General features: G+C 40.8%; 1 protein-coding gene and 1 pseudogene across 2 annotated transcripts; one reads left to right on the forward strand and one right to left on the reverse strand.

The window, feature by feature from the left end:
* Window positions 1–1123: 1123 nt before the first annotated feature.
* LOC146520763 (uncharacterized) lies at window positions 1124–4173 on the forward strand. Its single transcript, XM_085158412.1, has 2 exons — window positions 1124–3596; window positions 3688–4173. Exons 1-2 carry the CDS (start codon window positions 3219–3221, stop codon window positions 4171–4173), a joined length of 864 nt encoding a protein of 287 aa, XP_085014538.1. The 5' UTR covers window positions 1124–3218.
* An 8409-nt stretch (window positions 4174–12582) lies between these two features.
* Window positions 12583–21804, reverse strand: LOC146520764 (beta-1,4 N-acetylgalactosaminyltransferase 2-like; annotated as a pseudogene). Its single transcript, XR_014873798.1, has 9 exons — window positions 21666–21804; window positions 21357–21394; window positions 20360–20426; window positions 19916–20029; window positions 19737–19823; window positions 17415–17596; window positions 16789–16931; window positions 12904–13132; window positions 12583–12787 (listed from the first exon to the last, which is right to left on the reverse strand). The product of XR_014873798.1 is annotated as a beta-1,4 N-acetylgalactosaminyltransferase 2-like (transcript).
* Window positions 21805–26727: the final 4923 nt, after the last annotated feature.

Consider the following 26727-nt stretch of genomic DNA (forward strand, 5'->3'; position numbering starts at 1 on the left):
TTCTTTCAAACGCCTGGTGGGCGGTGCCACCCGATCACAAGGGCTGGCAAGGCTTTCGGAGCCTGGGGAGCGGACACCCACACAAAGGGTGGCCAGGCGGCCCGGTCCGGGTTTTTTCTTCTTCTCTTCTTTCTCTCACACGCCTGGTGGGCGGTGCCACCCGATCACAAGGGCTGGCAAGGCTTTCGGAGCCTGGGTAGAGGACACCCGCACAAAGGGTGGCCAGGCGGCCCGGTCCGGGTTTTTTCTTCTTTCTTTCAAACGCCTGGTGGGCGGTGCCACCCGATCACAAGGGCTGGCAAGGCTTTTGGAGCCTGGGGAGCGGACACCCACACAAAGGGTGGCCAGGTGGACCGGTCTGGGTTTTTCCTTCTTTCTTTCAGACGCCTGGTGGGTGGTGCCACCCGATCACAAGGGCTGGCAAGGCTTTCGGAGCCTGGGGAGCGGACACCCGCACAAAGGTTGGCCAGGCGGCCCGGTCCGGGTTTTTTCTTCTTTCTTTCAGACGCCTGGTGGGCGGTGCCATCCGATCACAAGGGCTGGCAAGGCTTTTGGAGCCTGGGGAGCGGACACCCGCACAAAGGGTGGCCAGGTGGACCGGTCTGGGTTTTTCCTTCTTTCTTTCAGACGCCTGGTGGGTGGTGCCACCCGATCACAAGGGCTGGCAAGGCTTTCGGAGCCTGGGGAGCGGACACCCGCACAAAGGTTGGCCAGGCGGCCTGGTCCTGGTTTTTACTCTTTCTTTCACACGCCTGGTGGGCGGTGCCACTCGAAATATAGGGCTGGCAAGGCTTTCGGAGCCTGGGGAGCGGACACCCGCACAAAGGGTGGCCAGGCGGCCCGGTCCGGGTTTTTTCTTCTTTGTTTCAGATGCCTGGTGGGCGGTGCCACCCGATCACAAGGGCTGGCAAGGCTTTCGGAGCCTGGGGAGCGGACACCCGCACAAAGGGTGGCCAGGCAGCCCGGTCCGGGTTTTTATTCTTTCTTTCACACGCCTGGTGGGCGGTGCCACCCGAAATATAGGGCTGGCAAGGCTTTCGGAGCCTGGGGAGCGGACACCCGCACAAAGGGTGGCCAGGCGGCCCGGTCCGGGTTTTTATTCTTTCTTTCACACGCCTGGTGGGCGGTGCCACCCGAAATATAGGGCTGGCAAGGCTTTCGGAGCCTGGGGAGCGGACACCCGCACAAAGGGTGGCCAGGCGGCCCGGTCCGGGTTTTTTCTTCTTTCTTTCAAACGCCTGGTGGGCGGTGCCACCCGATCACAAGGGCTGGCAAGGCTTTCGGAGCCTGGGGAGCGGACACCCGCACAAACGGACGCATCTGAGGGCCGCATTTCGAGCAGCCTTTGAATTGGGACAGCCTTTTTCGCGCCGCTGTGACGTAATAAGCCTTAAAATGCACCCTTTAAGGCCGCAGACCCTGAATTGGGATACAGCCTTCAAGACATGTTGAGGAGCTAATTTAGCCATTTAAATCAGCTGTGTTGGATCAAGGACACATCTAAAACCTGCAGGACACCGGCTCTCGAGGCCTGGAGTTGCCCACCCCTGCTTTATATGATTTCTTCTACACAGTTTTTATTTTTTAAACTGCATACATGAACATGACAACACCCAGAAAGAAAGCAAAAGCCAGTGCTTAACTTAACGTCTTAACAAATTCCTCTCACACGGCCAGCTTAAAGAGCTCAGTGAAACAGGCGTAGGCTAAGAAGTAAAGAGCAAACTGATATTTCCATCCAGAACTGCTAGCTCATTTAAAAGTGGGGACCAATCCTGTGAACATTTCGGTTAAACGATGGGCGGCGAAGACAGAACGCAAGATGCCAAAGATGAAGAAGGTGATGAGAGGAAGTGAGATAAAGGAAGAGTGGTGGGTTAAGAAAGGAAACCAAAATAGTGAATTATAATTGTGTAATCTGTCAAAGTGCTGCTTGTTATGTTAACTTCACAATCTTTCTGCTGTGTAAATGCAAGACACACACATGACACAGACTCTCACACACCGTGCTCTGGGTTTCATGTTTATTACTTTTCAATGTACAATGTAAATTTCCCAGGCATTGCTCCAGCAGCGTGCCAGCTGCTCACAATATTGCTCCTCTTTGGTCCCGACACCTCTCCAGCTTCTCCTGGTGCTGCCCCTTCAACCATCCACGTCACCTCTCCCTCTGCAGCTGAGCCACAACACACACCTCCCTGCCACACTGCCAAACCTCGACAGTGACTCCAAAAGTGGCACAAAGGGATGAACAACCACTCTTCTATAAAATATTCCCTCATTTGGTGTTTTGGACATGATGACGGACAGTGCTGGGTAAGAGCTGAGATCCATGAAAGCCATAAAACACAACACATCAGTAAATCCTGCAGTAATGTCCTATGGTCTGTCATCTTGAGTGAGACCAGTCCCAGAACCTTAACAACCTCAACCACTTGTAGCAGATGGCTGCCCCTCCCTCAGGTTTCATCCTGTTACAGTTTTTTCTGATGGCTTTAACCCTAACTGTGATTCTTATAGCACAATTCCTAAAACTATTAATACTTATAGCAAAACCACTCACTGAGTTTGCAAAAATAAAAGCACAAACACTTCTTTGCACTCAGTTTGCAATTTTGTAACACACACTTTGCAAGTGTGTAGGCACAATTCACTGCACAACACTCTTTTTGCAGAACTTTAAACACAACTCACTGCTTACACTCAATTACCAAGTTTCCAACACACTCCTAGCAAAATTACACACATGTATGGCTATCATTAACACTATTTTGCCAACTGTCTGGCACACTTTCACATGTGAAAACTGTTTTAGATAATTAGTCCACTTTGCAATCAGCCTAAGCACTATAAACAGGCCACAGGTAAGCTGTCTATGTGGAGTACAATGGAAGGAGCAGTAAGAGTGAGAAGAGTGAGAATCAGAGGAGGCCGAGGGAGAGGACGTGGAGGTGAAGAAGTTGGAGGAAGAGGACGTGGAGGTGAAGAAGCAAGAGGGTTAGAGGAAGTTAGAGGAAGAGGACAAGGAGGAGCAAGAAGAGGACGAGGAGGGGAAAGAGTAAGGGTAAGAAGAGTAAGAAACAGAATAACTGATGACATCAGAGCTACAATAGTGGACCATGTCATCAACCATGGGATGACCCTGAGGGAAGCTGGCCAACGGGTTCAGCCTAAACTGAGCCGCTACACTGTGGCAAGCATCATTAGGACATTTCAAAATGAGAATCGGTAAGTACTTTGTAGCACTGCCATACTCTAATGAGAAACACAACAGTACCATACATGCAAAAATACTGAAACTGTTACTTTACAGAATTGCTAGACGTCCAGATGTTGGGGGCAGAGGCAGAATGTTCACTCTAGAGCAAGAGACCCATATAGTGAACATGGTGATTGCCAATAATGCAATAAGACTGCGCGAAATACAGCAGCGCATAATTGATAATGACACCATCTTTCAAAATATACACAGTGCAAGCATGTCTGCACTAAGTCGTGAACTTGCGCGCCACAGAATAAGAATGAAGCAAATTTACAGAGTTCCTTTCGAGAGAAACACAGAACGTGTAAAGCAACTGCGATATGACTATGTGCAGGTAAGCTAGTGTCATTGGTTCTGAATTTGGAAGTGCATACTGTAGTGCTGTGCATGGGCCTGATGTGTTACATTTGTTTTGTCTTGTCCAGAGAGTGATGGAACTAGAAGCAGATGCAACGGGACATGAGCTACTTTTTGTAGATGAGGCCGGTTTTAACCTCAGTAAAACCAGGAGACGTGGCAGGAACATTATTGGACACCGTGCCATCATCAATGTCCCAGGACAACGTGGTGGTGACATAACCATGTGTGCAGCCATAAGCCAAAATGGTGTTGTTCACCATCATGCAACCATAGGCCCATACAACACTGCACACATTATTGCATTCCTGGACACCTTGCATGACATGCTCACTGTTCAGAGACCAGAGCAGACCCGATATGTCATCATATGGGACAATGTTAGTTTCCATAGGGCTACTTTGGTCCGCAACTGGTTTACAGACCACCCATCCTTCATGGCACTTACAGTTTTTTCTGATTGCTTAAGCACATTTTTTGTAACTATTGGCTATTTTTGCAAAACTCTACACACAAATAAGAAAACCTGTCACCCTATTATCAAAACATTGTAGTTCTCTTGCAAAAGCGAACACAGCTAGATTAACTCTTCACACCTTCGTAAAAATGGTGTTTTCGTATCAAACAGTACACACAAGCCATCATCTACTAAGCACACAATGCGCCAACTGCACACTGATGGTATGAATACAAAACACATCTGGCTTTTGCTTTCTCTGTGCACAAGCTAGGCCATGTCAGTTTGAGCTCATACTTTTGTCATAGGTCTGTAAACATGGAGGGATCCAAACTTCAAGTACTGGTGTTTATTTACACACATCAAAACAAACACAAGTGTTTATTTCCAAGTATAGGATTATTTGCAATCGCCATATTGACTATATGGGTTTCTTGGTCTGCAGTGAACAGGCTTCCTCTGCCCCCAGCATCTGGTCATCTAGCAATTCTGTAAAGTAACAATTTCAGTATTTTTACATCTATGGTATTGTTGTGTTTCTCATTAGCATATGGCAGTGCTACAAATCTTAGTGCAAAGTGACTGTACTAACCGATTCTCATTTCAAAATGTCCTTATGATGCTTGCTACAGTGTAGCGGCTCGAGTTAGGCTGAACCCGTCGACCAGCTTCCCTCAGGGTCATTCCACGGTTGATTACATGGTCCACTATTGTAGCTCTGATGTCATCAGCAATTCTATTTCTTACTCTTCTTACCCTTCCTCTGCCCCCTCCTCGTCCTCTTCCCCCCTCCTCGTCCTCCTCTCCCCCCTCCTCGTCCTCCTCTTGTTCCCCCTTGTCCTTGTCGTCCTCTTCATCCAACTTCTTCACCTCCACGTCCTCTTCCTCGGCCTCCTCTACTTCTCACTCTTCCTGCTCCCTCCATTGTACTCCACACACAGAGCTTACCTGTATTATAGTGCTTGGGCTGATTGCAAAGTGAACTAATTATCTAAAAAAGTTTTTACATGTGACAGTGTGCCAGACAGTTGGCAAAATAGTGTAAATAATAGCCATAAATGTGTATAGTTTTGCTAGGAGTGTGTTGATCATTTGGAAATTGAGTGTAAAGCAGTGAGTTGTGTTTACAGTTCTGCAAAAAGAGTGCTGTGCAGTGGATTGTAGCTACAGGTTTTCAAAGTGTGTGTTACAAAATGGCAAACTGAGTGCAAAGCAGTGTTTGTGCTTTTAGTTTTGCAAACTCAGTGAGTGGTTTTGCTATAAGTATTAATAGTTTTAGAAAATGTGCTATAAGAATCACAGTTAGGGTTTAAGCATTCAGAAAAAACTGTAACCTCCCTCCATACTCTCCATTCTTACAGTTTTTTCTGAATGCTTAAACCCTAACTGTGATTCTTATAGCACAATTTCTAAAACTATTAATACTTATAGCAAAACCACTCACTGAGTTTGCAAAACTAAAAGCACAAACACTGCTTTGCACTCAGTTTGCCATTTTGTAACACACACTTTGCAAACCTGTAGCTACAATCCACTGCACAGCACTCTTTTTGCAGAACTGTAAACACAACTCACTGCTTTACACTCAATTTCCAAATGATCAACACACTCCTAGCAAAACTATACACATTTATGGTTATTATGCACACTATTTTGCCAACTGTCTGGCACACTGTCACATGTGAAAACTTTTTTAGAGAATTAGTTCACTTTGCAATCAGCCTAAGCTCTATAATACAGGTAAGCTCTGTGTGTGGAGTACAATGGAGGGAGCAGGAAGAGTGAGAAGTAGAGGAGGCCGAGGAAGAGGACATGGAGGTGAAGAAGTAGGACGAAGAGGACGACAAGGACAAGGAGGAGCAAGAGGAGGACGAGGAGGGGGGAGAGGAAGGGTAAGAAGAGTAAGAAATAGAATTGCTGATGACATCAGAGCTACAATAGTGGACCATGTAATCAACCGTGGAATGACCCTGAGGGAAGCTGGCCAACGGGTTCAGCCTAACTCGAGCCGCTACACTGTAGCAAGCATCATAAGGACATTTTGAAATGAGAATCGGTTAGTACAGTCACTTTGCACTAAGATCTGTAGCACTGCCATATGCCAATGAGAAACACAACAATACCATAGATGTAAAATTCCAGAAGATATTTTCCCCAGTGCCTTTGACTAGAGGACATTGCATGTGATGTAGACAAAATTTTGTGGCCAGATCCAGAGAGACGACACGATGTAGACTGGTTTATTTTTTTTCCTCAGTGAAATTACTATTTCGTTTTGACTTGGAAATACAGTTTTTTCTGAATGCTTAAACCCTAACTGTGATTCTTACAGCACAATTCCTAAAACTATTAACACTTATAGCAAAACCACTCACTGAGTTTGCAAAACTAAAAGCACAAACACTGCTTTGCACTCAGTTTACAATTTTGTAACACACACTTTGCAAAACTGTAGGCACAACTCACTGCTTACACTCAATTACCAAATTTCCAACACACTCCTAGCAAAATTATACACATGTATGGCTATCATTAACACTATTTTGCCAACTGTCTGGCACACTTTCAGATGTGAAAACTGTTTTAGATAATTAGTCCACTTTGCAATCAGCCTAAGCACTATAAACAGGCCACAGGTAAGCTGTCTATGTGGAGTACAATGGAAGGAGCAGTAAGAGTGAGAAGAGTGAGAATCAGAGGAGGCCGAGGGAGAGGACGTGGAGGTGAAGAAGTTGGAGGAAGAGGACGTGGAGGTGAAGAAGCAAGAGGGTTAGAGGAAGTTAGAGGAAGAGGACAAGGAGGAGCAAGAAGAGGACGAGGAGGGGAAAGAGGAAGGGTAAGAAGAGTAAGAAACAGAATAACTGATGACATCAGGGCTACAATAGTGGACCATGTCATCAACCATGGGATGACCCTGAGGGAAGCTGGCCAACGGGTTCAGCCTAAACTGAGCCGCTACACTGTGGCAAGCATCATTAGGACATTTCGAAATGAGAATCGGTAAGTACTTTGTAGCACTGCCATACTCTAATGAGAAACACAACAGTACCATACATGCAAAAATACTGAAATTGTTACTTTACAGAATTGCTAGACGTCCAGATGTTGGGGGCAGAGGCAGAATGTTCAATTGACATCTGTACACAGAGAAAGCAAAAGCCAGATGTGTTTTGTATTCATACCATCAGTGTGCAGTTGGCGCATTGTGTGCTTAGTAGATGATGGCTTGTGTGTACTGTTTGATACGAAAACACCATTTTTACGAAGGTGTGAAGAGTTAATCTAGCTGTGTTCGCTTTTGCAAGAGAACTACAATGTTTTGATAATAGGGTGACAGGTTTTCTTATTTGTGTGTAGAGTTTTGCAAAAATAGCCAATAGTTACAAAAAATGTGCTTAAGCAATCAGAAAAAACTGTAAACACTTGTGTTTGTTTTGATGTGTGTGAATAAACACCAGTACGTTTGTACTGGGTCATACTTTTGTCATAGGTCTATGTTTATGGACCTATGACAAAAGTATGAGCTCAAACTGACATAGCCTACCTTGTGCACAGAGAAAGCAAAAGCCAGATGTGTTTTTCATTCATACCATCAGTGTGTAGTTGGTGCATTGTGTGCTTATTAATGTGATGGCTTGTGTTAACTGTTGGATACCAAAATACCATTTTTACAAAGGTGTGGAGAGTTAAGCAAGGGTTATTCACTTTTACAAGAAAACTACAATGTTTTGCTGATTGGGTGAAGAGTTTTCTTATTTGTGTGTAGAGTTTTGCAAAAATAGCCAATAGTTACAAAAAATGTGCTCAAGCCATCAGAAAAAACTGTAAATCCCATTGAGGAGTTCTTCTCTGCCTGGCGCTGGAAAGTGTACGACCGTCATCCTCATCAACAGGTAGCCCTTTTACAGGCAATGGAGGAGGCATGTGGAGATATTGACCAGGCATCATGTCAGGCCTGGATACGGCATTCAAGGAGATATTTTCCCCGGTGCCTTGGACTGGAGGATATCGCATGCGATGTGGACGAAATTTTGTGGTCGGACCCTTTTTTTTTTGTGAAATTCCTATTTTGTGTTCTGACTTTGTCTTGGTTTTGATGAGTGTGAATAAACACCAATACTATCAGTGTGCAGTTGGCACATTGTGTGCTTAGTAGATGATGGCTTGTGTGTACTGTTTGATACAAGAACACCATTTTTACAAAGGTGTGAAGAGTTAATCTAGCTGTGTTCGCTTTTGCAAGAGAACTACAATGTTTTGATAATTGGGTGACAGGTTTTCTTATTTGTGTGTAGAGTTTTGCAAAAATAGCCAATAGTTACAAAAAATGTGCTTAAGCAATCAGAAAAAACTGTAAAAACCAGACTTTGCAGTGTTTTTTTTTAATAAATAGAAATCATTGCAATGGTTTCAATTATTCAAAGTAGACTAAACAGATTTGAATAAAAGTATTAGAATCAAACTGGAATAAAAAAATAACAACACAGCACAACACAACTTGATTTCTATTTTAATTTCACCTTTCTTTTCAACTTTCCAACAAATTAGTTGAAAACAGCATCCGCAATACAACAGGATTTCTGTAAAGTCACATAAAAATGTAAAAGCATAGTTTTGTGACTGAATTTTTGCCATCAACATGCATTGTACCATTTTGGGCGCTCTCTGTTAACACGACTTCACACTACTTGAAAGCTTTGTGCAAGGAAAGAGACAATAAAAGAAAGGCAGAGCAAGCTAAGGGTTGTCTTAGCAAGCACACCATTGGTGTGGCTAGCTAAGACAACCCTTCACTCCTTAAATATCAGTTTGAATATATGTTTTGATTTGTATAATTTTTCATACATTCAACATTTTGTGCATTTTACTTCTCACAGTTTATTTATCTTAAAAATATACAGGAGGTAGGATTAGGAAAAACACACACACTGACATGTCCTGTGTCATGGCCCAGCTTTTATAAGATTTTATTTTGTTATTTAAATATTCTATTTGATTTAATCTTGATATTGTTTTCTGTATGTTATCCCTCGCTGTTCTTATTCTTTATCTTAGTTTCAAGTTGTTTCAGAGTTTAAAGAACCTTTGGGGGAACATTTTTTCTTCTTGGGCTATGTGTTTTTGTGACTAATCACAAATACACTTCAATACAGAAAACTGACTTTCTATTTCCAAAAATCTGGTTGGGAAAGTACAGATATTTTTTTTTAAATGTAAAAAGAAAGGATGTCGATCCTGAAGCACTTATTGAAAGTACTGAGCTGCTCGTTTAAACTTCTCCTGACGTTCTCTGGTAGAGTTGGCCTTCAGATTGTGAATTTAGCATATTCTACTAAATAAAAGGTTTTTATTTAAGTTTCCTACAACTGTATCTTGAAAGAAAATAAGATTCTCTGCTAAGTGGAAGACATTGCATTCCATTGGCTCTATGATGTGACGGATCAATGTAATGGAAATAGTTTCCTTCTGTTATTGCTGATGAATCACACAGAGGACCCACAACCGCATTTACAAATTCAGGTTGACAATGGGCAGAGCTCTTCAGTGAAATTGTTCTTTGCTTTTCTAACACAACTTATAAAGTTTTACAGCTGTGTACACCACCGATTAGAAAATAAAGCCATAAAAAAATCCAATGTACAAATGGGGAATTTCCAGAGAAGACTTTAGCACTTACTGGATGATGTAGTGGTGTGTTTACGTAAGTAGCTGCCTCTGTTTAAAATGGCTACATAAATAACAGGTTTTTGATTAAATCAGAAGATCTTCATCTTTCCTAAATTTTGAGGTTTCACTTGCTAATTGCTTCTTTTATTGAGCATAAAAAGAGAGCAAAGAAGATGAGTGGTTTAGCAGACAGATCAGATAACGAAACTAAACATGTGGTTGAACATTTAAACAACAGGGCTCCTATCTGTGTGAAAAAGACCAGGATTTAGCTGGACTGCAGCCATAATACAACAGACTTGTATTTATTATATGCTAGAGATAAAGAAGTTATTCAACCCTTGATAAGTACGTCCTTTATCAAAGAATACACTAAGCCGTCCTTTATGAAAGGACAGAAGATAATGTCACCCCACAAGTCAACGGACTATTGGACCATCATTAATAAGATGAAGTGAAACTGATCGTGTAAGTGTTAATTATTAAGTTTCAGTAAAAGGACTAGATGTTACAGTATCAGGGGTTGTAACATCTAGTCCTGAATCTTTCATGGTCCTGGGTTTTGACCCAGTGTTTTAAGTTTGTTTTGTATTATGTTTTTTGTATTGTTTGGTCTTGTTCACTCTTTGGGGAATTATTGATTCTTATGTTACGTTTTCAGAGCCCTGATCCAAGTTGTTATTTCACAGAGTTTTGTCACCTCTGTGTGTCCTCACCAGCACCCCTATATGTAGTTAGTCATGTCTGGTTATGGATGTCAAGTCTCTGTCTTGTCTCCATGTCGCTCTTGCTCTCCCTCTGTCCCACACTCTCTGCGTTTAGTTCATCTGAGTCTCACTAAGTGATTCTCTCTTTCCTCTTTTTATGTGATATTCTCTTGTCCTGTGTGCATTATGTTCAGTTCTGCTTCCCCTGTCTCGTCAGTCAGACTTCAGCCGTGTTCCCCTCCTCTCTGCCCCGATTTCCCTTTTGTGTAAACATTGTCTCTGTCTTCTCCTGTCTGCTGTCGATCTCCATCATCCTTCCAGCTGTGTGTTCTGTCAGTTTAGTGTTTCCCAGTTTAATTCCCAAGTGCCTTCATGGTTTTGTTATGTCAATCTGTGAGTCCTGCAATAAAGCTGCCTTTGAATCCTGCATTTTTTGGACCTATCCTGCCTCTCCTCACACAGCTTTCATGACAGTTTCCTGTGTGTGAACCTTTATGAAAAGCTAAGAAAAACCAAATATATGAACTATAAACATCTTTCCTTGCTTGAAGATCATACACTCTAATATATATATTACATACAAATATCATGAATTGTATTTACATTATCAAAGGGAATATAAAGTTTAATATAATTCGGTCTGAATGTGTTTTGTCCTCAATTTAAGCGATGCTGTAACATCAGCCAATCATTACTCAAGTCACAGAAAGTTTTAGTAAAGGTCCAGTGGAAAAGCAAAAATCTCAACCTCACAATAATGTTGACCTCAATAAAACACATTTATAGTGATGCTAACAGAAACTTGATTACCCTTTGCTTTTAGCACAACCACCATATTAATCTGATTAAAGGCTATTATTAGAGTTTCTTTTGTTGCTGAAGCAAGCGATTAGGAATTGCAATTATAGCACTGCAGGGAAGAATATTTCAGAAATTAAGTAAATCAAAAAATGATGACTTGAGCTCAATGGTGGGCTGAGAACAAAGTCCATAAGTTCTCTATGAGCCTATCAATCTATCAGTTAATTAAGATACAAACCAAGCTAAGCCTCTGTGTGGAGGACTAACTTATTATTTACTCCTAACTTATTATTTAAAAAAAAAACAAACATTTAAATTGTTTTTTTTATTCTAAAGTGCACTTTGGCTGTTGCTAGCAACAAGTGATGTCTCACATGTAAAAACTGAAAAAGAAGAAAGCCTTCTCTCTTTAAACCTGTCAGCCTGTTGTGGATCATTAAAACAATGGATGCTTGTGTACCAACCATAACTTATTTGAGTGTGTCAGTTACTACAGTTACTACAGCTGTGTACACAGTGTGAAATAGTTAGATGCTATTAGTTTTATTTATTAGATTTATTTACACTTTAAAAATTTTAACAGGATATGATATTAACGTGTAAGAGAAGTTTGGAATCTCCAAAACTGTGAAATTTTTGAAGGACTTAGAGAGGTTTTTCTCAGAAGAGGTTACAATTATTTGAAGAATTATACAGATACATGAACTTCATTTAGAAATCTCACTGGCAGTATATTAAGTGCACATGAAAAGGGCTTCATTTTATTAATCTCCACTGTAAGATTTCCTAAAGACACACTATGAGGGTCTATAAGCTGGAACACATTCATAATGTGAAAATACATTTTGCATGGCTTTAATATTATTTAATTTTTTATGTTTTATGTAGTTTAATGTAAAGGTTACTGTACAAAAAACAGTTGAGATGTGCAGATTTTTCACTAAAAACTTATGAAAATTAATTATAGCCCCTAATTTTCTTCTCTAATGTTTTTATCTGTTGCTGAAAGTGACCAGTAACTTTATAACAATAACTTCTCAACAACTATAACTCACTATAACTATAACTTAATGAGTAACCAATAACTTCTTCTAGCATAAATGCTATGGTGACTTCCAAACTTCAAAGTCCTTATTTCATCAACAACAAAACATTTATTGAATTTGTTTTTATTCTGAATATTTGGAAACATCCAATTTGAATTCTTCTTATTATAACATACAGTATAGTAGAATGGATTATGAGAAACATTGACAATTACAGGCAAAGCAATATCTATGAAAACATTGCTCTGAGTAAAATAAAGTGCAGTATAACTACAACCAGTTCACTGATGTTCTCTTAAGGTCTTCTATCCATATTTGATGCACTTAAGGTGGTTTTTGAAGAAATGAAGCTGCAATTTGAATTCTGAGTCATTCTTTCTAGGATTCCTGAACTTGCGATAATGAGCACTTCTGGCTACATGCTGATGGTCAATGGATACATCACCACAAGTGGCAACAAGTAAATAGCCCAGGCCATCCATAAAGAACTCTAGATTAAAAAAAACAACAAGTATTTTAAAATAAAACATTTTGTTATCATAGCTAAGCAAAACTAGAAGCCCCCCCTTCTTGTCACTTTTAAACCAAACTGAGATCTGGACCTACCTGAATGTGCTATCCGCTGTAGCTTAGGGTCAAAACCCACCCTCTGTACAGCATCTGTACGGGCCAGGAAGAAGTTGACCACTCCACTGGCCAAAAAGCATTGTGGGTAACCAGGAACTGAATGTAATTTCTTATTAGACTTCCTGTATAAGCAGCCACCTTCAGTTTCTTCTCCTTCTTCATAGATAAGAGAGAAATAAAACTGATTCTCTTTTACTGACCCACCAACCTAAAAAGAAGAGAAACCGAAACGTGAGCTATAAATATTGTCATGAACAGAGATGGGCAGTAACATGTTTACTTTTTTTCAAGTAATGAGTAAAGTAAGGGATTACTATTGCAAAAAAAGTCATTAACACGTTATTGCGTTACTAAACTGTGATTTTGTTTGTGAGAGTGTCTCATGACAATGACGTAAGAGCGTGCATGTCCGTGGAAGCAACAGACGTGTGCAGATTAACAATGAACAATATGGAGTGCGGGAGAGAGTACGACCATGCAGCGTTTAAAGTGTGGAAGTACTGACATTACTTTGAGTTTGATTCTGTAAAAAGTGACAAAACCATTAGCGTCCGTTGTTACTCTGTGTGGGAAGAAAAGTTCTTTCTACAGAGAAAAATGTAACTTCAAATATGAGCAAACACTGAGCACGCTGCCACAGGAATGTGACATTCACAGAGAAATCCCCGGACCACCCCACTGACATGACTGCTGCGACAACGGGCAAACCCTCAACCAGCCCCACTCCTGCTAAACAGGTTAAAATAGATTTAAGAGCGACAGGACTCAGTCCTGCTGAGTCTTTGATTTTATTTATTTTCTGCTGTGTTTTACTTGTATATTAAAGAGATTAGGGATTGAAAGATTAAAATATGATGGATTATGGAGAAAAAATAGAATTGGGCTGAAAGGTCTATTGCTTTATATTCAGGTTGTGTATCACGCTTTTAAAAACTAACTAAGTAACTAATTACTTTTGAAAATAGTAATCAGTAAAGTAATGGGATTACTTTCTTGGAGTAGTAATTAGTAGTAACTAATTACTATTTTCAAGTAACTTGGCCAACACTGGTCATGAACGCCGAACAGATAATCGTGACTTCTTTTTCTGTTTTTTTTTTAAATCAAAACCAAGTCTTTATCGCAAACTAGTTTATGAGGTGGCTAACCTTTTGTACTGTCGTTTATTTAATAAAATGGTCTTCAACTAAGCTTGGTCCTAACTGTGTCTAACTTTTGCTTGTTATTGGTTGTAACTCTGAATAACAAGAAAAAAAAAATCTGATTGGCCACTTTATTGGCTTGCTAAATTGCACTTTGATGCAGCTTAAAAAACAGTCCTTTATTCTAACTTGTTTTTCTTTTTGGAATAGTCAAATAATGCTGATCAGTTGGGTTGTAGTCCAACACAATCTCCAAGTTTAATGACAGCTTCAGTTTACAACTGATATTTGAAACACAATCTAAACCTCTCAACCACTTCCTCCTGCTCACTGTTTACAATATAATACATGTGACTGTGGCTTTTATGTTACATGCTGTACAAAAGCTTGGAAGCTTATTCCTGTTCCCGTAAAAGTGCAAGGTTTATGACCAGTCTTATCAAAAGGGAATGAGCCTTGGTGGTGATGGTAGAATGGGCGTATTAGGCCATACTTAGAATGCAAACATCTGATTTAGCTAAAGAAGAAAAAAAATCTGACAAAAACACAGAATTCTGCAGTTAATTTAGTGTAGCAGGAACCTAGATCACATTAGTGATGAAAATGATCAACAAATTGGGGGGGAGGGGCTTACAACTGTTAAATGAGAAGGATATATATATATATATATATATATATATATATATATATATATATATATATATATATATATTAGGGGTACAACGATACTCGTGTGGATATTGAACCGTTTGATACAGTGCTTTCGGTTCGGTACGCATATGTAATGAACAATACAAAATTTTTAATTTATTTTAACAACTTTCCTTCTGACGATGCTGTCTGTGTTGAGCGCTCAGTGGATCTGCGCTCGACAGTGCAGCCTAGGCGGAGTAGTTGAACGCAGATTCAATGAGCGCAGGGCAAGCTAGCGATACAGAAGTTAAGCTCCCCTTGCAACATGGCAAATTGAACCTCCCCCACCCTCATTCAGATCTGAGGTTTGGAACTATTTTGGTTTTCATGTGAAGTATGACCCTGAAGGTAAGCGTGTCATGGACTAAAGTAAAACAGTATGTTGGATGTGCCACGCAATGCTCAATTACATGGGTGGGAACTAGTGTGTTAGCGCAGTTAGCTCGTTAATGTGTTGGCCGTCCAGCCCCACGCACGGGGCAATCCGCGGTAGCTCGTTAACGGAGATTTGCCGTGTTGTGGCGTTAACGTCATTTCAACGAGATTAACGCTCACAGCACTAGTGGGAACACAACGAATATGACTGCACATTTACTCCGACATCATCCTAGTGCAAAGACAAGTGGAAGCAGACAAAAACAACAAGCACGCATGCTACAAACTTTAGCCGAGTCATTTAGACAGCCGTTAGCACATGATTCTCCTTATGGGGACCTGATATGTTTAATATGCTGCTGAGAATATAGCCCAGAAGAAGCGTATAGTATAGCTTTTATTTTGGAAAGAGCCATTTCTCTGTAATAAACTCTCTTTTCCAAAGATGAGTGATTCCTCAATCAGATACAGGGCTCGCAAAATCGCTAGCCCGACGTCCCGGGGCTAGCGATTTTTCCAGTCGGGTTGCCAAAATCTATCTCTGCCCTGCCCGTCGGGCTATTGTAGGAAGGAAAAATATATGTCAATGCTTTTGCATTCTTTCGGAAATGTAGCTGGGTAATTATGTCATTGGCATCGGTGAGCCACTGTCAATATGTGACATATTGAAATCACGTTTGAATTTGCACTTGTTTTTTGCTTTCACTTTGCAATCGCGCGAATTGTGTATAGAGAGCGACAGCACTGATTGGTGAGTGATGATTATTTGCGCACCAATTCCTCTGACATCATCTTATCAATCGTTAGCTTACTATGCAAACATGACAAGTGAAATCTCCCGCAGCTTAAACATGTGAGAGGTTGATCGCGCAGAGAATCGCTGAGCGTTATGTGAGTGCGTGTGTAAAAGCAGCAGGATATATATTTTAGTTCTGCTGAGCCAAATAAGACAGGTCAGGGTGAAGAAGTGACAGCCAAAGAAAAGCTTACCACAAAACGGAAAAGTTATGACAAATCAGACTATAAGGCAAAAAGAAAGTGCAGCTTTATGGTTTCATGGACAAACGAATTTCTGTGGCTGCAATATGACGAGCTAAATAACCAGGGCTGCACATAAGTGGTCCGCAGGTGCGCATTCGCTGTCAAAATAAAAAACACGCACAAGATAAGAAGTTGCAACGCGTGTTTGCGTACATAAGATTTTCAGGAGGAGGACAGACATTTGTTTAGAACTCTTAAAGATGTCGAAGAAGCTCCTTTAAGCAATTACTGTGATGTTCCTCCACCTCCAAAGAAATGTCAGGAGTCCAAACCACAAAAGAAGCGCGTATTCTCGGAAAAGTGGTTGCAGGAGGTGAGCTGGCTTCAAACAAATGATGAACGCACAGAGATGTGGTGCAGAATGTGCTGTGAAAATTTAATAAATGACAAATTAAAAAGGCATGAACATTTTTTTTTGTATCGAAAAACTATCGAACCGTGACACCAAAGTATCGAACCGAACCGTGAATTTTGTGTATCGTTGCACCCCTAATATATATATATATATATATATATATATATATATATATATATATATTATGTACATAGATCAGTTAGTGTTCTATTTAAAGAAGAAAACATAATCAGATAACATGAGCTATTTCATTCTCACCACATCCAGTTCAGGGACCGCCTCCATCACCTCCACAAGTTTCTCTATCTTTGTCTTCTCTGTAAACAAAAAGTCATCATCCACCCATAGGAAGTACTTGGTAGTTACCTGGGAACAGCCAGATTTCTGCCTGCAAACCAGCCCTGAGGATGAAAACATCTTTTACAGTCTGTTTTAATGGTCCTTTACCCTCTGAGGTGTAAGTAGTCACTTGTGACATTCATTACTTCTAGACTGGACTATTGTAATTCAGTATTATCAGATTGTTCTGAAAGTTCCTAAAATCACTAATCCAAAACACTGGAGTCTAATCTTAAAAGCTGCAAACTTTTTCTTCTAAAAGCTTACACGTAGGGCTGGATGAATGCACACTTGACTACCCTCAGACTACTGGAGGATTTCATGCCATGCACTGAGCATTTCCTCTCCACTCTTCTTATATTTAGGGGATGAGTGATTTAAAGTCTAATTCTAGAAAAGAAAAAAGCATAAAATCCTATATTTTACTATTTTATTAAATCCTTCAATAATTATACTGCTCTGTCCAAGATGTCTGATAAAACTCAGCATGAATAAAAAAAATCCCACAAAAAACACAATCTTAAGTTCTAAATGTCTATGCATACCTGTGCTGGAGGCATGATGTAATGTTGGATGTTTTCTCCGGTAATGTGCTCTGGTTCAAAGTTGTCATCTGCAACAATAACTTTTATGGTGCTATAGAATTTTCGGATACTGTCCAACAAGACCTTCAGCTGTTCGTACCGCAGGAAGGTCTTTGTGGCGATGGTAACTTGAGAGCTGATATCTGACAGACAGAAGCAAAGAAATGTTTCAAGAAAATAAGACAGATCATCTGCTACAGAGTAGAATGAGTTTTGTGCAAACTGTGCAAATTGAACAGCAAACTTTTCATTGCTGAAGCCGCTACACTGAAGTGCTGCAGCAAGGTCGTTGTTGCCTGTTGTTGTGGTAACCCCCGAACCAAATGGTGGACACCAGAGGTGAAGGGAGCCACCAGGCTGAAGAATGAGTTGTGTCGGGCTTGGTTAGCCTGTGGGACTCCAGAGGCACCTGAAAGGCCAAGCGGAACGCGGCTTGAGCAGTGGGTGAAGCTAAAAACTTGAGTGTGAGAGCAGTTCAGAGCAGCCATGGAAAAAGACTTTCGGACTACCTTGAAGAGATTCTGGCAAACCTTCTGGCGACTCAGGAGGGGAAGGCAGTGCTCTACCTGCACTGTGTATAGTGCGGATGGAGCGCTGCTGACTTCGTTTGAGAACATTGTCGAGCAGTGGAAAGAATACTTTGGAAGGAATACTTCGAGGACCAGCTTAATCTCACTGGCACCGTGAAGGAAGCAGAGTCTAGGGACGAGGGAGACGACTCACCTATTTCAGGGGGCAAGTTCACTAAGGCAGTTAAACAGGCCCTTGGTGGCAGGGTCACTGGGGTGAATGAGGTTCGCCCTGAGTTGCTGAAAGCTCAGAATGTTGTAGGGCTGTCTTGGCAATGGTGCGTGGAGTTCAGGGGCAGTACCTCTGGATTGGCAGACTGGGGTGGTGGTTCCCATCTTTAAGTAGAGTGTTTTTCAAATATAAGGGGATCACCCTCCTCAGCCTTCCTGGGAAAGTCTGTGCCAGGTTGCTGGAAAGGAGAGTCTGTCTGTTAGTCAAACCTCAGATACAGGAGTAACAATGGGGTTCTCGCCCTAGTTGTTGAACACTGGACAAGCTCTTTACCCTCTCAAGGAGACTTGAGGATGCATGGGAGTTTGCCAAACCAGTCTACACGTGTTTGTGGACCTGGAGAAAGTATTCAACCGTGTCCCTCGGAGTGGCCTGCGGAAGGTGTTTCAGGAGTATGGGTTGTCGCGCCCATTGCTACAGGCCATTCAATCCCTATACAGCCATTTCAAGAACCTGGTCCACATAGTCAGACTTGTTCCTGGTGGATGATGGGCTCCGCTAGGGCTGCGCCCTTTGTTACAGATTCCATTCATAATTTTTATGGACAGAATTTCTAGGCGTAGCTAAGAGTTGGAGGGCTTTCGCTTGGGTGGTCTCAGAATCTCATCTCTGCTTTTTGCAGATGATGTGGTTCTGTTGGCTTCATCGGCTGATGGTCTCCAGCTCGCGTTGGAGTGGTTTGTGGTCGAGTGTGAAGCAGTGGAAATGGGAATCAGCACCTCCAAATCTTGAGGCCATGATCCTCAGCCGGAACAGGGTGGAGTGCCCACCCCGGGGCAGGGACAAGTTCCTGCCCCAAGTAGAGGAGTTTAAGTATCTCGGATCTTCGACAGACGGATTGGTGCTGTGGCTGCAGTGAGGCAGACACTGTAGCGGTCCGTTGTGGTGAAGAGAGAGCTGAGTGTAAAAGTGAAGCTTTCAATTTACCAGTCGATCTTCATCCCTAACCTCACCTATGATTGCAAGCTATGTTTAGCAACTGAAAGAACGAGATAGCAGATCCAAGCGACAGAAATGAGCTTCCTAAGGGTGGCTAGCCGCTCCCTTAGCAAGCTAGTGGATGTGAACAGGGAGAGGGAGGTCTGGGGTTCACTGCTTAGGCTGCTGCCCCCATGACCCGGTGCCGCTTTGGGATGGGATGGATGGATGGAGACCCGAAACTGAGAGCAGACCCCAGGTTAGACCTGGTGAGATTGTACAACACATTATTTTTTGCATCTGGTTTCAAAGCACTCAACCAAAGGAGTTATAGATTTAATAATCCACAAGGAACAAAAAACAATTGTGAAGGGGAATTTAACTTAGAATACTTAATATTTTAACAACACACTATTCCCACTAACTAGTAGTAAGATACAAAATAAAACCAAAGAAATAACTGGGTTGGCATATACTGTGAAAGAACCTTCATAAAATTCATGGTTTTCCTGCATTTCTCTCTCTCTCTTTTTTAATACCCTTGTTTGAAAAGTAGATTCCTACCTGTCCCCATGTCATACAGGACTGGTACATGAGGCTGCTTGATGGCAATAGCGAACACAGCTTCATGGTTTTCAAACTGGAAAGTTACTAAAAACAGAAAAATAAAAAATACTTATTGTACACTAAAAAGAAGATTTGGGCTTAAAAGACAAGACTCTGAGTTCCCAGACAATGCAGACCAAGGTCTCCAGTGTTGATATGGTAGACTGTGCTAGTATAGGACACTTTGACCAGCACGTCATTGAGCAGCTCCAGGCTCCTGGACTTGATTATCAATTCTTTCTCACCAGAACCTGTGAATTACAATTTCACAACATTTCATTCCAGTGTCTTCTTTAGATTGAAGTTTGATTGTGAATGTCATAACATATCAAACCCATCATATGGGCCTATTCATGCGCTATTCATACTTTCGGGACATAAATGCTCTACCATAGGATAAAGTTAATGACTCAGAACATATTTGTTCCTGATTTGCAGTGACCCATCCTTTTAAGGGATATATCAGACACAAATCAAGCCAACAAATTAACCTCCACAAAATAACAGATTTGTTTAGTATAGGAGTTCTAGCTTTTTTTGTCACCAATTTGTATATAAACTGATGAGAAGTGGAATCTCACCTTCGACTGTGACCTCTGCTGGTGGAATATCTGTGGCCAGGATACCTTTAGAGACTTTTAAGACCACCTAGAATAGAAAAATCTGAATAAACTAAAAAGTACTCCAAGTATACTTACATACTTACACAGACATCTGTGACATCATTCATTTTAATCACAGTGACAGTAAACGCTGGATATAAATTTACATACAATCACAGGAAACTGTTTTCATTTTTAATTTACCTAATTTCTTGTGGTATTTGATTTAGATGTATTATCTTATATTTGAAAGCTGGCCCCAGACCACAACCACAAAACCAGACTCAGTGTCCTGGCCTGATGTTACTGCAGGGCTTTATGTATGCAGCTAGCAAAATGCTAAAGAGAGCTTAGGGGCCATCCACATGGGAAGCACATGACAACCAGAGACCAAAAAAAGTTATTACAGTAATGTAAATAAGTGACTTCAAGTGAGAATGAATGAAGAAAAGCACTGGTGGGGCAACTGGATAGGTCCTGAGTTAGACTTTATACATTATAGTAATTATATTATTTGAGAAATAGCTTTGGTTTAATAATCATATAGCAAATTATAAAATTCATATTACTAACACTCTGGCTTTAAATATCTAGGGCCTGACAATTTTGCTTACGGTGTGGTTTCTGTCTTCAACTCAAACTCAACACCAAAATGGCTTCATTTGCAAATGACAAAGAATTATTCCTACAACATAAAGAATGCAAATTCAACATCTTTGTTTCTCTAAATCTCTATGATAATAGTATTAAAATGAAAGTTACCAAGAGCTTCTAAGGTCATCACAATTACTATGAGGAAATTTAAAGTTTTACCAAGTAGAAATACTACAGTGGCAGCCTTGAAGTTCACTGTTTTTTAAATGAAACATACAGACCTACCTTTGGAGAAATATTTGATACCCATCTTGCACCTCTACTATTCTAACAGAGTTTGTTGAGATTTGCCTATCAAGCTGAACTGTTTTATGACACTAACCTTGTAGCTGCTTCTTTTTCCTGCATGCAGCTGTAAACCTAAAATTAAAATGACCACACTGTGACAGCATCCCATGATGGAAAGAAATAGATACGTCAGTGGTTATATTGACCTTATAACAAAGAAAATATAAAAAGGCAAATGATCAAGGAAGTGCCTGAACATGTGAAAACCGAGATCCACCTTCCTGTCTGTAACCATGGTAGCTCTACCCTGAAATTGTGTTTGATAATATATGACATGCTGCAGTGCCTTATTTGGCGCAATCTCTTTTATTACTCATTACCTATGTATTTCTTCATGTCTCACCTGGTATGACAGAGGAGGACAATGGCTGTACTGTGTAACCTTGGATTGGATACTGCAGAGGAGAGTTGGGCAAAGCAAACAGCAGCTTGGACAGTACAGAAGTTGTCCTGTGGAAGAAATGAGGTGTATGCAACACAGATCATTTTGACTATTCAAGTATAATGACTACAAAACAACAAATAAATACTATGAGGCCAAAGGTCAATCTAAGTAGTGGCATTATTGGATAAGCAATACACTTATCCATATGGGAAATAAAGCATGTAATCATGTTTTCAACAAACATGGAATCATTTCGGTGTGGCTAAAAAAAATGAAAATAGTTAAACACCTCTTGAGTTTTTTTTTTTTAGCTTTTGAGATTTAGTAATATTAGTTGTGGTTCCGCCCCAACTGCTGCGCCCTGCCCCGTCATCAATATCTGATCAACATTTCTCACTTTTTAAGAGCTGGTGTGACTAGACCTCTATTCTGTGTGTCAACGTCATACATTTCTGGGCCCTATACTACAACGTGAGATCAACATACCCAGGGTATCTTTCTATTGTTAGGATTAATGTACTTTGAGTAAATTTTCAAAATATTCATCTTTAAATAATAGTAATAAATATTTAAGTGCAGTTTTTCATCCTAAAAAAAATAAGGCAGAAACATAAAAGGTTATTTGAACCTTCACCTTTAAACTCTGAGCCAACATTATTCTGTACATTTGGCTAAAACAGTGTGATTATTAAACATTTTAGCAAAAAAACCAAAAACCAAAAAAAACAATGGATGCACATTACCTCCATTCTTATTTACTGTCTGTCTCTTGCAGCCAGTTACTTAGACAAACTAGCCTGTTCACAGCTCTCTTTTTTGTTACTGTGTGACCTGCAGGTGAGAACAGTCTCTCGCATGGGACAGAAGTGGCAGGACTAATCGAATACTTGTAGGACAGGACAGACAGCTGTGGGTGGTTCACTGATCAACTGGACCACCACTGTAGCGGGAAGTCTGTCTCACTGATGGTGGCTTTTGCTCTGCACAAACTCAGGGCCCTTTTACACAGGGCTTCCTCATCTAAATCTGTAGCACATTTTCCAACCCCCTACCACTGATAGTAGTCTACAGTCCCAAGCAATCCATTTTGCTAGAGAATTTGTAAGTTTGTCCTGTGTTGACTTACTAATTTTGGTCCTTAAAACAGTCATTTCATCATGTTTGGGCTGTTGACACCTTTTGTTGGTACTCGAACTGCTAGCGCCAACAGCTCCCACAGTTTCTGTGCTCACTGCCTTGCATTTAGATGGCGGCGTAAGGTTGAAGTGCTTCGGTGGTATGCCAACTCCTTTTTGCACAGTTTGCACAAAACCAAGCTTTTTTTCAAGGCTTCCGTCGGGTAGTCTTTTGAAATGAAATTTGCCTCCGATCAGTCCTAGCAACATGCTTTCTTCTGATTCTTCCATTTTTGTAGCTGTGTGCATCGATTAATTTGTTTGTTTGTTTTTGTTTTTTATATGTGTTAGCCTGCTGCCTTAAGCCTGGTCAAGATGGCGTCTCTTAGTTCCGAAATGTTTATGTATTGTGTTCATAGTGCCGTCCCTGCTAGCTTTAAAAATGCACTCCTTGTTGGTGTATAAGCAACAGACGCTTCTTAATATCCATGACTCACTGCTGATGCTCCCCTGCGTTAGTGAGCGACCTGGAGGAGTCCTGCCGCCTCTGGCGTCGGTACCAGAGAAAATGCATCAACGTGATCCACCCTGGAATCCTTTAGAAAGGAAGCGCTGAAAAAGTGGACGTATACATGGCGTGCGATCTGGGAAGCACGTGCGAGTCAGAACTTGGATGTGGCGGGTTCTTGCCACTAGCGATCATGGCTGTTTAGAACTTTTTTCTGCTGCCAAACAGCGCTGCCTTCTTCCGGTTTACCTGATGTTATCGGAGCATGCTCACCCATTGCAGTTTTATTCGTCGCAATGCCAAAGGTATAGGAGGGGAAGTAATAAGCTGGACGTTATGTTCCTAAATATCTGCTCGGTTTATCAAGATGGCATAAACATATATTTCCAAACGTGCTCCTATGTTTCTGAGGCAATGGTTCTCAGCCGGAAAAAGGTGGAGTGCCCACTCCGGGTCGGGGATGAGTTCCTGCCCCAAGTGGAGGAGTTCAAGTATCTCGGGGTCTTATTCGCAAGTGATGGGAGAAGGGAGCTGGAGATCGACAGACAGATTGGTGCTGCGGCTACAGTGATGGGGTGGCTGTAGCTCAGGTGGCAGAGCGGATCAGCCACTAACCAGAAGGTCGGTGGTTCAATCCCCGGCTGCTCCAGTCTGCATGCCAAATATCCTTGGGCAAGATACTAACCCCATGTTGCTCTCTGATGCATCCATCGGAGTGTGAATGTGTACGAATGTTAGATACTCAGCACTTAAACTTAGAAGTGATTGGGTGAATGAATTAGCTGTATAAAGCGCTTTGAGTGCTCGGACAGAGTAGAAAAGCGCTATATAAGAACCAGTCCATTTACCATTTACCATGCGGACGCTGCACCGGTTTTATTTGTTCCTGAGTAAATCGGTTTGGCTGAGATTAAAGTTAAGCTTCATAACATATTAATCACAGTTAAATTAAGAGGGGACGGCAGTAAAAACTCCGGACTTGTGACATCATCAAGTACGCTGGTGTTCCAGTTGTACAAATCGCAAGTCCGTACTCGCATTCTCGCCAAGTCCGTACACCCGTGCGTTCTCGCCAAGTACGGTCTCGCCGAGAACGCGAGTCCGTACTTAGAATTGAGAAAGGGCTCTTGACTTGTTGATTTCAGAATTCTCAGACTTGTTTTATCGCTGTATGAAAGGATTCTTTCATAGTGAGTGATATGAAAAAAACAAAGACTTTCATTTTCATCTATGTTGTGAGGATAAATCCCTGGTCAAAGACTTCTTGAATTGAGTCCCTAAATTTCACACAATTTGTGTCTGGGCCAACAAGCAAGGGCTACACCCTAGACGTTGTCCTGGGGTACGTACTGAATCTATCTGTGGCTGAAACCTGTCTTTTACCTATTTTAGAACATTTAGCAATTTTATTTGATCTTTTAATTCCTACATCTCCAGCCTCTGAGAGGGAAAAAATGCTGTTTTCTTTGTATCTGCTGCGTTTTGTTGTTCTTGTACATTCTTTTAATGTAACCTTTTATTGTTATGCTATTGACCTGCAGCTTTAAAACTGTGTTGACTTGTCTAAATTAGAAGCTTGTCTATCTGCCATTAGTAGCTGGTTATCTGATCATTTCCTGCTTCTTAATACTGATAAGACCGATTTGATGGTCATTGGACCACAAAAATTTAAGTACTTGTCCCAAAATTTCACCTTGAAAATTGATGACTATGTCATAAATTGCAAAGACAAGGTAAAAGACTTGGGTGTGTGGTTTGACACGGTGCTCTCCTTTGAGTCCAGTGTGGAAGAGAAAATAACGACTGCCCTTTATCACCTAAAGAACATAGAACATAGCTAAAATCAGGCAAGTTTTATCACTGGACACTGCAGAGGTACTTGTCCATGCATTTGTGCCTTTGCATTTGATTATTGTAAAGCTCTTCTTTCTGGGTTACAGAAGGAAGATTTTAAAGGTTTGTAAATGATACAAAATGCAGCTGCTCGCATTTTAACCAAAACTGGGGAATTTGAACACATTACCCCAGTACGGAAATCAGTTTTAAGCAGATTTTAAAGTTTAGCGCCTTCATATCTTTCTGACCTTTTGTACCTCTATGTTCTTTCCCTGTTCTTCGATCTCAGGATACTGGCCTTCTGAAAGTTCCTAAAGCCAGAAAAAAAGACTATTGGGGAGCATGCTTTTTCTTTTCAAGCTCCATTTTTGTGGAACAATCTGCCTGTTTTTTTCTGTACTGGTTTTATTTTATTTTTTATTTTATTCATCTTTTTATCTTCTAATAACTGTTCAGCACTTTGTTTGAAAGCTCTATATAAAAAAAAAAAATGTTATTATTCAAATCAATTAATCGCAATTAACACGCTAAATGCCCACCACTAATTTTTACATTACTCTTAAATCAATTTTTAAAAGTATGCAGTGAGTACCTTACTAAAACTGTTGTTAATATTTCTGCAAACTTTGTGACATGATGACTTGATTTATAACCAAGTGTAACTTAAAAATATGCAGAAGTAATTTCTACTTGATGGAATTATCTGCAGAGACAGAATACACCATGAAATTACTTGTTTGTTTGCTCACATTCCCAAAGACCTAGCCCAGCATCCATAAAATGTGGCTTAAACAGCTGATAAGAGTTACACATCCACAAGATCTCTCAAGTTAGCACTGGTCTAACACATTTGTTATGGTTAAAGAAAATTCTCTTTCAAGGTAGAAGAACTGGACTGAAAATGATTTAAAAAGCACTGAATAGCCTTTATAAAGCCCAGTGAGCACTTAAAGAAAGAAAAACTAAAGAAAGAAAAAACTGAAAGTCTGGCCTCTTTTATGCAAAATATATAGAAATTATGGTTGACTCAAGACATTTGCACAATATAGTAGTTTAAAGAAATCTGAAGAATAAGTCAAAATATTAAGTTGCAAGCTAACAAAAAAATAAATAAAAGAAGGACATTCTCATAATTCAAACAGAGGTCGGAAGGAAAAAATAGGCTAAATTAAAAATGAAATTTGACCAGACTCAGAAATAACCTCCACATCTGGATTGGGTTCCATGAGGAAGCTTGTGTGCAAGAACATTCTACTTCTGTAAATTGTACCTACTTATTAGATTAGACTGAAATGGCTAAATGAAGAACTGTTTGCTGGAAATAGTTTTGGTGTCTGAATTAAACAAAAAAAAAGTACTGCGTCATTCTTTGTTGTCCTGCTAAAATAACACTGACAAAAACGATTAACAGTTTAGTGAACTCCGTCCATCTACCTGGCTTTGTACTGCTGGAATTCCTTAGTTCGCCGTTGCACCAACTCCTCATATTGATCCTTGGGGAGGTGTTCTTTAAGAAGGCTTGAGCCAGCAGCACAAGTGCATGGACCAGATGAGGGAAGAT

This window comes from Neolamprologus multifasciatus, chromosome 4 (assembly GCF_963576455.1).
Source record: "Neolamprologus multifasciatus chromosome 4, fNeoMul1.2, whole genome shotgun sequence".
In the NCBI taxonomy this organism is placed as follows: domain Eukaryota; kingdom Metazoa; phylum Chordata; class Actinopteri; order Cichliformes; family Cichlidae; genus Neolamprologus; species Neolamprologus multifasciatus.